This window comes from Perkinsus marinus (genome assembly GCF_000006405.1).
Source record: "Perkinsus marinus ATCC 50983 genomic scaffold scf_1104296939952, whole genome shotgun sequence".
Taxonomy (NCBI): Eukaryota; Perkinsozoa; order Perkinsida; family Perkinsidae; genus Perkinsus; species Perkinsus marinus.
In genome coordinates, this window is record NW_003212985.1 from 8,742 (window position 1) to 22,349 (window position 13,608).

General features: G+C 46.9%; 4 protein-coding genes across 4 annotated transcripts; all 4 read right to left on the reverse strand.

Annotated features, from left to right (window-relative positions):
- Positions 1-3,873: 3,873 nt before the first annotated feature.
- On the reverse strand, positions 3,874-6,126 carry Pmar_PMAR017230 (hypothetical protein; the record flags this gene model as incomplete). The annotated part of the gene is made up of 11 exons (XM_002782187.1): positions 3,874-4,037; positions 4,131-4,245; positions 4,440-4,577; positions 4,648-4,766; positions 4,816-5,150; positions 5,198-5,289; positions 5,338-5,471; positions 5,514-5,595; positions 5,671-5,763; positions 5,821-5,973; positions 6,073-6,126. 11 exons carry the CDS (start codon positions 6,124-6,126, stop codon positions 3,874-3,876), a joined length of 1,479 nt encoding a protein of 492 aa, XP_002782233.1.
- A 2,073-nt stretch (positions 6,127-8,199) lies between these two features.
- Positions 8,200-8,545, reverse strand: Pmar_PMAR017231 (Sec61-gamma subunit of protein translocation complex, putative; the record flags this gene model as incomplete). Its single annotated transcript, XM_002782188.1, has 2 exons — positions 8,200-8,312; positions 8,419-8,545. The coding sequence occupies 2 exons, from the start codon at positions 8,543-8,545 to the stop codon at positions 8,200-8,202; spliced, it is 240 nt and encodes a 79-aa protein (XP_002782234.1).
- A 182-nt stretch (positions 8,546-8,727) lies between these two features.
- On the reverse strand, positions 8,728-10,630 carry Pmar_PMAR017232 (hypothetical protein; the record flags this gene model as incomplete). The annotated part of the gene is made up of 9 exons (XM_002782189.1): positions 8,728-8,964; positions 9,013-9,110; positions 9,165-9,246; positions 9,335-9,472; positions 9,660-9,824; positions 10,061-10,149; positions 10,208-10,281; positions 10,404-10,513; positions 10,574-10,630. The coding sequence occupies 9 exons, from the start codon at positions 10,628-10,630 to the stop codon at positions 8,728-8,730; spliced, it is 1,050 nt and encodes a 349-aa protein (XP_002782235.1).
- A 536-nt stretch (positions 10,631-11,166) lies between these two features.
- Pmar_PMAR017233 (translation initiation factor E4, putative) lies at positions 11,167-12,798 on the reverse strand. The gene is made up of 4 exons (XM_002782190.1): positions 12,550-12,798; positions 12,157-12,399; positions 11,845-12,047; positions 11,167-11,795 (listed from the first exon to the last, which is right to left on the reverse strand). Exons 1-4 carry the CDS (start codon positions 12,745-12,747, stop codon positions 11,603-11,605), a joined length of 837 nt encoding a protein of 278 aa, XP_002782236.1. The 5' UTR covers positions 12,748-12,798; the 3' UTR covers positions 11,167-11,602.
- Between the last annotated feature and the right edge of the window lie 810 nt (positions 12,799-13,608).

The window sequence follows — 13,608 nt, forward strand, 5'->3', positions numbered from 1 at the left end:
ATGATACGGATCGGCTTGAAGCTCTGTACCACAATTGGGCTGTACTGTTGTTGGGATATATGAAACGGAATAGACCATCCAAGGGAGTCTCGATGTCCATCGAATTGCTGCCTAAACGATGCCACGTATGCTTGAGTAGTAGCCTTGCCTCACCAATGTACATGACTTTGAGGTCCTCTCTACGGGCCTGTACAAGGATGCTACTCATATCGTTAGCGTAAATCTTCAACATTCTGTCTTGTCCAACGATGACGATACGCGGCTCGGGCGGAGTGGCCTATGCGAGCAAGTCCGGATGGATGTACAGCAGCTTACTGAATAAGCTGCTCGTTGCGCATTGTTCGATGAGTGAACCTTACTCATCGAGTAATGCGCGACAAGCAATGCGCCCGCGCCCGCACGAGATCTTGTGAAATTCCTATCCTCAGCAGCAATACTAATACGATGCGAGCAATACGTAGCGAGATTAAGTCCACAAGATGTATAATCTGGTCTTACTTCCTCTCCATCCCTCCCTCGGAGTAGCCTTACTTTAACCAAGCCAATCGCGATGGACTCTGTGGCGAGGTTAGCGAGTGATTCGTACTTCCCCTGGGCGACCCGGTACTTTTCCAGCGCAATTCCTGATGCCTTCTCGTGATCTGAATCAGATCATCTGATTGGTGGATAATCTGGCAATGACGACTGTTCATCGGACATGCCCATACGATTAGAATCATCAGCCCACAGAGTACAGAGTAGCACGAGCTGTCACTACAGGACGCAGTCGAAGACCTCACGTTTCTCGAGGATCTTCCTTCGCTCATCACTCGCAGCAGCCAGTTCCCCTTCTCTCTTGATACTTCGCAGCTGCCGTTCCGCAACATCGCGGGCCATTTTCTCTTGTTCCAGCGCTACTGAATAGCTTTCTGCCAGAGTGAGGTCTGTCCGACAGTGATTCTCATATGGATGCTCACCGGCCTTGGACTTAATCGCTTCAATATAATCCCGCAACTGGGAGTTCTCTACATACACCTTGCAGCTTGTAGCATGAGCCTGAATATGTACACCCAAGCGAGGTCTTCCTAAGCATGAATACTATTTAAATACTGACGAAACCAGACGAGGGATTGCCCATGACATTGTGGAGAGCTATCCACAAACTATCAGACATTCTTCATTTATAAGAAAAACTTTCCAATTCTCAAGTGTCCGGGTCCAATGTAACGCTGATGAATCTCCCCTCCCGTGGTGACTATATGGAAACTCACCATCCTCACTGGGTCTCGAACATATTGTATAAACTATATGATATAGTAGCAAGCTGCAGAACGCACTCGAGGGCCGTCTATATAGTCTATATCTCCGCAGCCCTGAGTGGCTCCTCTTACCTCCTCAAGTGCCGTCTGCAGCTCGCTACGTGGCAGCAAGTGTGGACCGTGTCGCTCCCTTTCTCTCAGCTCTGCCCTCAGCTCCTCGCCATTCTTCTCGGAAAATGCAAGCTTTTGTTCAAGTTCGGTAACCTTACCCTAAGAGGCATCATATAATCCCATGTTCAGCTTCTCCGCTAGCAGAGACTCGGGAACTCTCTCATGTTCAAAGCTCGGTTCGGGAAACTCTTGAATGATCTATAGTTCACACATACTCGCAATTCCTCTTTCAGTTTATCATCAGCCCCCGATTTGACTCGTAGTTGGCGGAGTTCTCTCGCGCCCTTCATGACTTCATCATTCGGATTCCCGCCCATGAGATACCTAACCGGGCATCTCTGGGAGCTAGTCTGCCGATGACTAACATCCGAACATGACGCAGAGTGAGTTTCTCTCTGGGATATTTTATGGATTCTCCACGAGAGGGATCCTTTGATCCAATTTATATATGAGCCCCCTGGTTTTATTGAAATCGCTCTACCGGCTGCTAGCTATGAAATGTCACGTTGCTAAGATCATACACTGTCAACATGTCAGTTCTATTGTTTAGTCTCAATTTCAGACGTTAACGGTAATAACGGGGCCTATCAGAAAGAATAGCGCTATGGCTCCACTCGTAGGTAGTTGAATCATGCGGATGAGTAGAGCATTTACGAGATATAACCGTGATGGTATACCATTGTTGTTTTGCCTTCTCATCTCGCAACTCATCAACATGTGTCTTCAAAATGGTATCATTCTGTATTTGTGCTTCTCTCAGTTCAACAGTCAATGCCGCCAGCGACTTCTCCTGATACACTCACACACTAGCCTCCTGCCCATGCAGGCCATAGCGTGCTATGAATGCTCGGGGGAAGGAAGGACTGCATAGCCTCACGAGCTTTGAACAACGATCCTTCAGGTCCTCACGCTCCACAAGGAGGGCCTGGACATCCCCATGTGGAGCCAGTCTTACTTGGGTCTCCAGACTGCGTTAGAGGGAGGAAGTGGCGAGCTTGATTAGTCACGAAGGATCCCACCTTTCGATCTGTTGCAATAGCTGTGCTCGGTCAACACTAATGTTTTCGCTTTTCCACTTATCGAAATACTCTATCTCGCACTGGGCTTTCGTCAACTCTGCTTGACACTTGCTCAATTCAGCCGTTGCGTACTCTGAACACTTGGACTAGCAAGTTTCTGATCACAAATTCCCGCGGGTCGAGCTAGCGAAGTCGATTAACAACGCGGCCATACAACGGAGGCGATATGCAGCAGCATAATATGACTAGATATCAGTGTCCATTATACATCGACAAATTCCCAATCACAAAAAAACACAAGTACTCGCATAAATTCTCACCTTTCTCTCTTGCACTTTGTTTGAGTTCATCCTCATATCGTTGTGAGAGCTTCCACGAATTTTGCAGCCTCTGCTGTTGTTCATCCAATAAGCTACGAAGCCTTCTTGACTCTGTCTTGGCTGCTGACAGCCACTCCGCGAGCTAAACAACAACAACAACAACGACACCACCGGTATGGGACTGCACGGAGGTCTAAACACAACACACATACACGATATTCCTCCAAGAATAGGAGAGTCGATTATCACACGACGAAAATCTGTATGATCGGACGTACGAGTTGCCCATCACACGTCGAACCACCTGGTGTCTCTGCTCTGCTTCCCTGACAAGCTGATCTCTCAAGTTTTCTACAAGATCATTCAATTGCTGTTGCTGCTCAATATTGAGGGTAACAGGCCCCTGTGATGGAGGGATGAATGATGATCGAGAGAGCGACATAGATACAAACGTATCAATAACTTGATACCTCATCACTCGAGAGCGGCTAAGATGTTTCTATTGGGTCGATTGAGCACCCTTCATCATGCCCTCCGAAAGCATGGTAGGAGGACCATGCAGACGGACAGATAAGATGCCCACAGAGCTTCAGAGTCGGTCCAATCTACAGTGTAGATTCTACACCGACGCCATCCAAGCTGTTGTGAAGATCCAGAATCAGAATATGCTCCTGATGATGACTGAATCTACAGTACACCAAACAACTGCAGACTGTGATAGTGGTTAGATGGAGGGAAATCAACGGGAACTCCGTGGAGCGGGAGAGGACGAGGGGGACGGACAACTATACTTGGAGAGGAATATGTTTCTTGTCACCCGCGTCTATCCGACCACTCTCGCTACAATAGTCGACAAACCGTCAATATTTGACGCAGGCATGTTGCTAAATCATAGAGGGAGCATACATGAAGATACGAAGAGAATGCACAACCAACCGTTGCCCACATCAGATTGTAGTCAGGGAAGGACCTATTGCAACAGGGAAGACTGATCCGTTACCCGTCACAGTTGTCACTCTTTACCCTATCGAGTATAACATGCTATCGGAGCCTTTGGGTGGGGTACACTATCCTACACTACCGACCGAGTGAATATTCAATTCATCAACACAACACAATTATCGATCAGAGAAAAGAAGCATTAAAACGATCATCGCCGATGCCCATCCTCTCTCGTATGAGGCTCGTGGCCAAGAAGTAGTCGGATAGTTTAGCTTTTTGCTCCAAGTAAACTAGACTTAACTCTCGCTCGTATTCCGACACGTCTGGTGGAGAACTACTCTTCTCACCTGACAACATGTCTAATACAACCATATTACTAAAAGCGCACAACGACGAAGCCATAGCTCGGGATAGGGCCTACTGTGATGAGCCTGACTCACCTGTGTTATCAGCCATCTCCAACCACTGAGAGCAAAGATCCCCAGCCTGGAGGTTCTCTTCCTTCACTAGACTCATGATACTCACCAATGCCATCAGGTCTGCACGGGTGGTGGCCTGATAATAAGAGTGACAAGATGATCTCCCAAACACCTTCCACGCCATGGGCATGAGCTAAGTACAGGGATAATGCCCTGGACGTTGTCTCTCCTGGAGTAAGAAAAGTAATAATCGGATGTTAGCAGCACATCATCGTCTTTGAGAAATAAAAATAACACTAGTGCTCTACTAAGCCGCATCGATCCACTTACACTCTTCTTCTTCTTCCTTATCGTTCGCCATCTGTCCTCCACACATAGATCGACATGTTGGGTCAACTTTGAGGCCATGGTTTTCACCAAGGGGGAACACTCTTTGAAGCATTTACTACACATATCTCGGAAGCTCACCTGAAAGAAGATTCTGCTCACATTCCAGCGACCGTCAGCCCTTCAGCTCGGATGCATGCGCATTACTCACCAATTGAAGAGTGTCACACACTGCTGCGGCGACCCCACCATGTTGTTGTTGCTGTTGTTGTTGTCTGGGAATCCCTCCTAGAGCGGCACTAGGAGTCTGGGAACCTCTCGGTGGCAGGACTGAACAAGCAAGAGGATCCCCTCCATCAAGGGAGCGATGGAGGCCTACTTGGGGACATTGGATAACCTCCTCCCTGAGCACTCTGAGCCATCGACTGTGGCAAGGATGTGTCCAAAGCTAGTCTTGCTAGACTCCCAACAAGTGAACATAGTGACCTGTCGACACGCAACATGATGATGATGGTGAGTACCGTAGACTGAGAGGAGTACACTTGGAACCGCTCATCAGTGATGATGGCACTGCCATCTTCGTCCTTGGTCTGCTGGAGAGGATGATGATGATGAGCAGCAGCAGCAGATAGCAGTACGCTGCCTCGGGCAAGAAAGGCCATAAGGCGCATGTAGCGGAGAGGGATGGATCCGATTCCCCCAATACCAACGAATCTACCACACTAGAGTCCATCCATGCCAGCTGAGCTTAGCCGATCTACCTGTCAACTGTTGACTGCACGAAGCGCGCTATCAATAGAAGGGCTATTCTACCATGTTGGTCATTGGCAACCAAGTCCAGCAGTTGATATATCTACGTGGATGACAAACATGACTTATCCTTCACTCGATGTTATATTACCGTCGCCAAGCCCCCAGCGGGAATATTCTGTAAGAGGTCATTGGTTGCCGAGGCGAAGGACTGTTCAGCCTCAGACAGGAGTGATAGCGATTTAGGAATTCCATCCATGGGCCCAATACCATCAACCTTATAATCTAACAACACTCTTACTAGCGGCCTATCTAACACACTCTTACTATCCTCTGCAATCCTCTCCTCCTTCCACTCACTACTCCCCGATACCCGACATATCAGCGTAGGGTCCGGCACAAGCCTGGCCTGATATCATACAACGAACATAGCGCGCGCCCTGCTAATCGATTGCATATGTATTACCCTGATTATCGGATTTACCCTGCCCAAATGTACTTCTCGCAGCATTTTGTCGTCCGTGGGGTTCCGCCCGAAGAGATACCGCTCCATCTTTCTGTTTCGACGAGATACGTGCTGAATGACACGTAGATCTTGGTCCACCTTCAGTGGCCGCTACTGGGATTTGATCACCTTCATATATTCATCCTCCTCCACAGAGACCTCATCACCGTTATTGCTGTCTCCTGGTGATCCCCCTCCTCCACCTCCTTCCATCGACTGTTCAATGTCCTCTTCCAGACCTTCAAAGCAGACATCTGGCCAGAATGGCGATAATATAGACACCTGACAGGATCCAAGTCCAAGACCGTACATACTACAAGAGCCTTCTGATGTTCATTCACATGTTAAGCATTCCTCACACTTCACACGATAGATACCCACACAGTGTGTAATAGGATGCGACTTATCACTGCATGCCCAGACAGTCCCGGACATAGCGGATACAACAAACGAGGGAAACGGTGGCACATAGACTTTTCATGTGCGAGTGTAACCGCACCACCTCATTATTCAATGCATCATCATCATCACCTGAGTGTATCCTAATAACTCCATTGCCATAGCTACATCCTCAGCTGTTAGTATTCTTCGATGTGCACAATATTGGAAAGATACTGCCAACGGTATGACCTCATTTAATATCTCCAACCGTGTTTGGACATCCATCCACTGAAAAGTGAATAATCCTAAGTAGGACTCAGGAGACCGCTTTCTATGATACCGCCCGTGATGTACTCTCAACACAATCACCTCTTCAATAAGATGTCCATGCAAAAACATTCCATCGCAATGGTTATTACTACTAGTGATGAATTTAATATCAAAATATGAACGCGATCATGATAATGATGGTAGTGGTGGCCATCATGACAACCAAGACCATAATAATGTGAGTTTATGGGGGTATCTCGAAATTATCGCCAAATCGGCGAGAAAATAGAATCTTCTAGAATCTTTATCCTTGATCAATACAATAAAGATATTCTAATGAGATTATGGCATAATCGATCATTGTTATTATTATTATCACGAAGATACCCTCGGATGATGATGATAATAATGCCACTCAGACTTAGTGCTACTTGAATAATAATGATAATAATAATCATCATCCACTCAAAAATGGCAGTCATTTTCTGTGACAATCGGCGATACTTTCATCAGGCACGCAATTATTGATACCAGTGCACTTCAATCGCCATCACAGATGCTCCGACTCTGTTTCCAGAGCCGGTAAGTAGTCTATAGATGATGATACAGGAAGGGGCGCACGCCCTAGTGATCGATTATCACTGAGAAGCGAGTTTGAAAAGACGGATGGACAGCCTCCCCAGTCAAGCCAAGGACGCTCACCTCTTGTGAAGAAAAAGACGAGAAAATCTACTTACATGTAATCTTGCACTACAACTATAATCGATTATTCCGCCACATGGCGTCGTCGTGAATTCACTATTGAATAGAGCACCCCTCGTCAATATCATTATTACCCTTACTTCTACCCGCTTCAGCACCACACCTGACCCCTTCAACCATTGACTGCTGCTGCTGATGCTGCTGCTGTTCCTCTATCACTTGTGGTACTGCCACATTATTCCCCCACGCATGTCCCGACTCCGACGACAGAGGAGGCACCTCCATATCCCTCTCTAGTGTTGCCAAACATGCCAAGATATCCTCAGGTTCGGCAGTCGGGAAGCTTTCAATGAACACATCTTTACAATCCATTATAGAGTCGGGGGACTCGGACGAACAAGTGCCAAATATACCCTCATCCACATTAGCAGCAGGGGGTGTTGAACTCGCCGAACAGCTCTGTAACTCATCCCAGATCGACAATGGCAATTGCGCCACTGACAGTGCTGGGTGAAAGGGCCTTGGCTCGGCTGCTGCCCGTGGACGATATACTTTACCACCATCGTAGTGTCTTCTTGCTTGATTCAATATGGCCCTCCTATGCTGATGCATTTCTTCTATCGAATGAGCCCATTTGCATCTAGCAGCTCCAAACCGGCATTTAGTATCAGCCAAAACATAGCGGCATAGTTCAGTCTTGTACGCCCCCTTGAACGGAGGGTCCACAGACGACATAGGCTGATATACACTATTACTCTCTATGGAAGGAAAGCCACCAACAACAGATCCTCCTCCTCCGAGATGATGCTGCCTGTCGGTGGGTACAGCACCTTCTTGTCGTTGTAACGATGGGATACCGTAGAGGTAATTGGAACCAACAGTGCTGCTGCTGCTGCTACCGCCGGCGCCGACATCGGTGTACATAATGAATGGGTGCTGGACAAACTAGCTGTGATAATGATGATGACAAGTGTGCAAGAGGGAGAGCCCTCCTTCACAACTCGATGTCAAAGTAACCCCTGACGACACCTCAGTGAATAACCTTTAACAAACGCATCAACCATCATATTAATTGTTATAACACAACAAGAGCCATCGTGAATGCAAAGTGCAATGCCTCATCGTCGTCTTCACTATTTGAGATGATGCTGTTGCTTAGGAGCTCATAATCAAGTTGTTAATCGGTATAAAGACAAGGTCGATAGTGTAACCGAGGAAGCCCATTATGAAGAACCCGACTCCACAGGCATACATCATACGCTGTAATTCTGAAGGACAAACATGACGGATCCAAGCAAACTGACAACAAACGAGCCACACTAGCGTTGAATCGAATACTCAAAAACCTTCTATGAACGACGAATGGTAAATCACCTTTTCCATCCGGCTTCTTGCACTTCTGTATAAGGCGCCTCGATTCAGCTGCAAAGTCACGCACAGACGATTGCACATATCCAACTGGATTAGACTTATTCTTCACAAATTCAGGAGTAGGAGCCATAATATATAAAGGGATAAACAGCAACTTTGTAACAACCCACGCTGAACTCCAAGGAAGCTCAAAAACCAACAAGTATAATGAGAGTATAGCCCCACGCAACACCTCATCTGCACAAGACGCATGCCCTGAACACCAGTGGGGAACTCATGAGCATGTGTTCAACCCTCAACCTGATGCTGCTGTCAATCCTCCCAATCCCTGTAATCAGTATCAAAAAATTTCCTCGGCAACAGCAAGTGCGCCATCCCAAAAACGATCACGAAAGCCAATAATATCCCACCGGCTCCAAGATATGCCGGAGAAATATGTCCATTCAAACCACCAGACCAAGAAGCGCTCGCCACGACGATCGATTTTCTACCACCGAAGGACTTGACTGGATAGTAATCAAACACCGTGACTCGAATGACATCACCTTCCTGACAGATTCACAAAGAGCCATTCATCGTGTAGTCTTCTGCTCCTACTTGCAATTCCTCATCTATACGTCCATACACTTTCCTAAACGTAGGCGTGCCGGCTGGCCTCATCCACGCCACAAAATGACCGTTTTCAACACCCCATCCTGAGACACTGCGAATGACCACATAAAAGGACCCCTCCAACCACGACATCTGACCAGCAGGATTGGGCAGGCGAGTATACCCTTGAGCAGCAGTACAAGGGAACTCGGCATCCGAACCGTACACTCCAAACGGGACCTGACTCAGCCTGAATCAGCAATGAGGAATACTTCAGGCCGTCCGAGAAACCAATGACGAACCATGATTGAACTGCCTGATGGATTACTTTAGTGAATCGACATCGGCTCCCTCCTCCTCCCCCATTATAATGGTCACAGGCCGCTATCGGATTACCCCGCCCATCCAACCGACTCATCACGAATATCGGCTCATACCGACCAGTTCGCACGACCATGGAAGGCACCTGAGATGTCATCTCCCTTGGACCCCATATACTCCACACTGTTCCACGCAATATTCCACTATTCGCCAACTAGCTTCCCCCTTGCAGCTCCCCCAGCTCTCCACAGTGGAGAGGACTCATTTTCGCTACGCCCGCGCCGCGTCACAAAGTGTCCCCATAGACGTGTAAGCCTAACCACCGGACTCACGCAGATTTGTGGTGGGAAGATGTAGGTTAACCACATATCAAAGACTTCATCGTTCCGATTAGCATCCCTCGTAACATCACCTTCGACAGCTACAGCAGGCTCATCCGGAATCAAATTCTTGAATTTATACTTCAGGTCAGGTTGCCATGCAGTAACTTCCGCAGCCTGAAAACAGTGGTGAATGGATGATCTTATTCTGATAGAAAAAAAGGAAATGAGCCAGCCCTTTGGAATCTTCACACACTTCATTCAGTTTAGCTCTTCTCCACTCTGAATTATTACGGCGTACATCCGCTATAAAGGTGTCATTGAACACCGCCCGAGCCACCAGTCCACATGGATAGTATCTTGTCCAAAATGAAACACCTCAACCTAGTGGAGAACCTCCATCGAGGAATTACATCTTCCCACTCACTCCATTCCTCACTGCTGGTTCGCAATCTGCCGGTGGGTCCGCCGCCGCTATCACTCTGGACGGATCTAAAGCTATCTGAATGATATCCCCTATACTGTAACAATTTCTTCAGCAATCCCGACAAAGACCCCACCTGCCAGCTGCTCATCGGACCTCGAGTCGATAAACAGGCGATGGTTCTGGTAGAAATTAGACAACTCATAATACCTGACATACTTCAACTACCAAGACTACGGCCATCCTTGTGCAGATGTTATTATGGTATCACAGTGCTCATATCACAACAGGACAATGCATTGACGCAGCATAAAGGGAGTTATTCCACCTACATATATATGGGGGCCCTCAACTGGGCATCAATTTCAATTTCGATCACCGCTACGCCGTCAACTGCCAATGTAGTGTAATCTTTCCTATACTCTTGTGCGGAGCTATTGACCTGATAGGAGAATCATTGGTCGGAGCATCGATCATAGGATGGGAAACTGTCGTATATCACTCGAATTGAAGTCAATCTCAAACGAATGCAAAACTGACTCTGCAGTGATCCCCCCATAAACGAGGTAGAATAACTGCTATTTGATGAGGTCCCCAAGCTCATAGCAATACCACCATGCTTATAAAAAGATTTAGTCTGTTGCTGTTCTTTGTTATTACATCAGACAATATAGCGCCGACCACCAGGAGGATAATGCCAACGCTTAGGAATGAGGTCATCACCCACCTAACGATAGAATACCGCATTGAACCACAAAAAGACTGCAAGTTGGTATACCATTATTACCGTGGGCTGAGTAGAGGTTGATATGCAGATAACCGCTGCTGCATTAAGGAGTTGCCGGCATATTTACGACCTGCTCTTGAGGAGTCGTTAAATGCAGGAGACATATATGATCGCCGTTCTCTCGGTAAATGAACGATATAGCCTAGCAGTTCGAGGCTATCATGGGCGCTACATCGGAAGATGCTAGTCGAGCGGTATGATTATCACATAAGTTTGATGGTAATCATAGAAAAGTTCCCAACAATCCAACATCATTGAAACACTCCACACAGCACAGGTAGAATATTAAGTATACGTAACGATTAGCATCATCATAATACTGGCGAGCAATAACAGTTGTAGCCAACCGAACCTGTTTTGTATCTTGTATTGATCAAGCAAAGATATGATTAGTGCACCAGAGCAATAAATAGAGAGGATACGCAATCGAGTAACATTATATATCACCCTCAAATACGTGCACTCCGAAGAAGAAATCCACAAGTGCCACAAGTGCATCAAGTTAGCAATCACCAACCTCTGAACGACTGGACAAAGCACGAACATTCCTTCCACTTTAAGTCTTCACGAGGTAAAATCCCAAGAATAAGCGCGTTCAACCAAGCTGACAGTTTGTATATGCTACTACTACTACGACAGACTATAGTCTACGGCTGAGGTACATATACAATGATAATAGGAGATCGATGATAATTGGATTAATATTAATAGGAGCACGTCCAACCGACGACTCATCGGCGGCTATCACTCATTATCATCAGCAATCAATGGAATCTCTATTTTTCTCTGACCACTATGATTATCGTCAGAGAAGAACTCGAATTGGATAGCCTTGGGGCGAATGACCGCCTTTGCAGCACGGTTGGGGCGAGAAGTAGTGTCCTCTTCAGATGAAGTAGTACAGTTACTCACATCCGTCATGTAATCAATGAGCGGCCTGAACAACAACGAGACTTCTTTGAAGCCATCCATGGATTTGAACTCACTTTAAAGATTCCTTAAATCTTCTCCCCACCATCATCAAGATATTTTCATCAGCGGTACCAACCCAAAGAGCTACTTTACAGTTATACTTCCGCATAGAACATACGCTGCCGCAAACGGGGATATCCTCTCCTGTAGCCTCGTCGACATAGGTTGAGCCGCCAATCAATGACAGCATTACGTTGAGCCAACTCTCATCAAGCGCCTAAAGAAAAACACGACCAATTACAACCTCGCAAATCAGTGATTGTATTGAGATCCAGTCACTGCGACGCAGGACGAGTATTCACGAAAACCGGCAATATCATCATTACCTCTTCCTGACCACTCGAACGAGCATCCCTCCTCATAAAACGATCAACTGCCAGTATCCATCGGCCTCCCTTAGCACAGACAGGATCCTCCCACATCGGGGTTACACCAGATCGAAACACGCTGTAATCGGCGTAACTCAATCGGCTAGGGCTCGACACGTTGTTGATAACGCGCCAGAACTCTTCAGCAGTGGAAAAGTCGAGAACACGTTTCTGTGTACTCTTCCAGTTGTCTTTCTTATCCTGACAGGAACTACTCACAATATACGACCGACAGAGAGTAACGCACTGACTAATGGTCGCTCACTCCTTAGATCAATCATTCCGATTCACACAGTTGAAGATAAGATCACTACTACTTGATGTTACTGGTTAGGGAGCCCTATCAATTACCTTAGTCTGGGCCTGATACATGAGCCAGAAACTCCAGGTACTGGATAGTTGATGAGGCTCATTCTGCGTCGACTCATTGGTCTGTTGTTCGTGGTCTAATGACGACGATGATGATCTCAGAGTAGAGCTGATGGAGGTGACGTCCGAGTTAGCCGGACTAGGTGTTGAAATGGTTGGAGTTGTTGTTGCTGATTCCATATCGAGGGCGGCCACAATAAGGTGGGAGAGAGAGGACAGTGATTACTAACTGATAGATATCATCATCAGCAATCTATGGTAGATTGAATAATGCTAGCAAAGGAGAATCTACATCTTTAGGAAGTGCCAAAACGACATCGTCTCGGTCTCGTAAGTGTCATGATTGAATAGATTATACGATGAGCAAAGACGGTCTACATTTTATAGTTGAGGAGTATCCAGATTGACTATCATTACCAATTAACGCATGTATGGGCAGCCGACCAGTCACACTACGATCAGCAGTTCTCAAGGCGAATCGATAGCTCAGTGATCATAACTCCAAGACCATAAGGCCTACACCGGGTATTACGGTAAAACGCCCGCACCGGGATTGGAACCCGCGCCCAATCGATGCAAAGTCGCCACCTGCCTTCCTTGCAGAAGCTGTGGATCATGTACAGAGCTCGTTGTGTAAGATGGTTCGGCACTTCGTTACATAGGGCTGATGTACGTTGAACAATGTGAGCATCCATCACCCTGTCTAGCTCGACTTGAGCATAATGAGATTGTTATGTGACGCTGTTGAAAGAGACTTCATTGAGTAAAGTATTCTCGTAAGGGTGTAACTAATTCCCTCGACATGTCATTACCAGTACAAGAGAGCAGCAGCCTCCTCAGCCCCGCGGTCCTGATTGCTGTCGCTGCTGTAGGGTTTGCTGCCTTTTGGTGGATATATCGATCGGGACATGAGAAATGTCCACCAGAGATGAGTTCAAACGAAGGTAATATGATGCTGCTCTTCCATTATTCGACGTCTTGATACTCCCTATATACTCGTTGAGTTCGCACTGGATCGATGCCAGGTAGGTTCCTTCACCC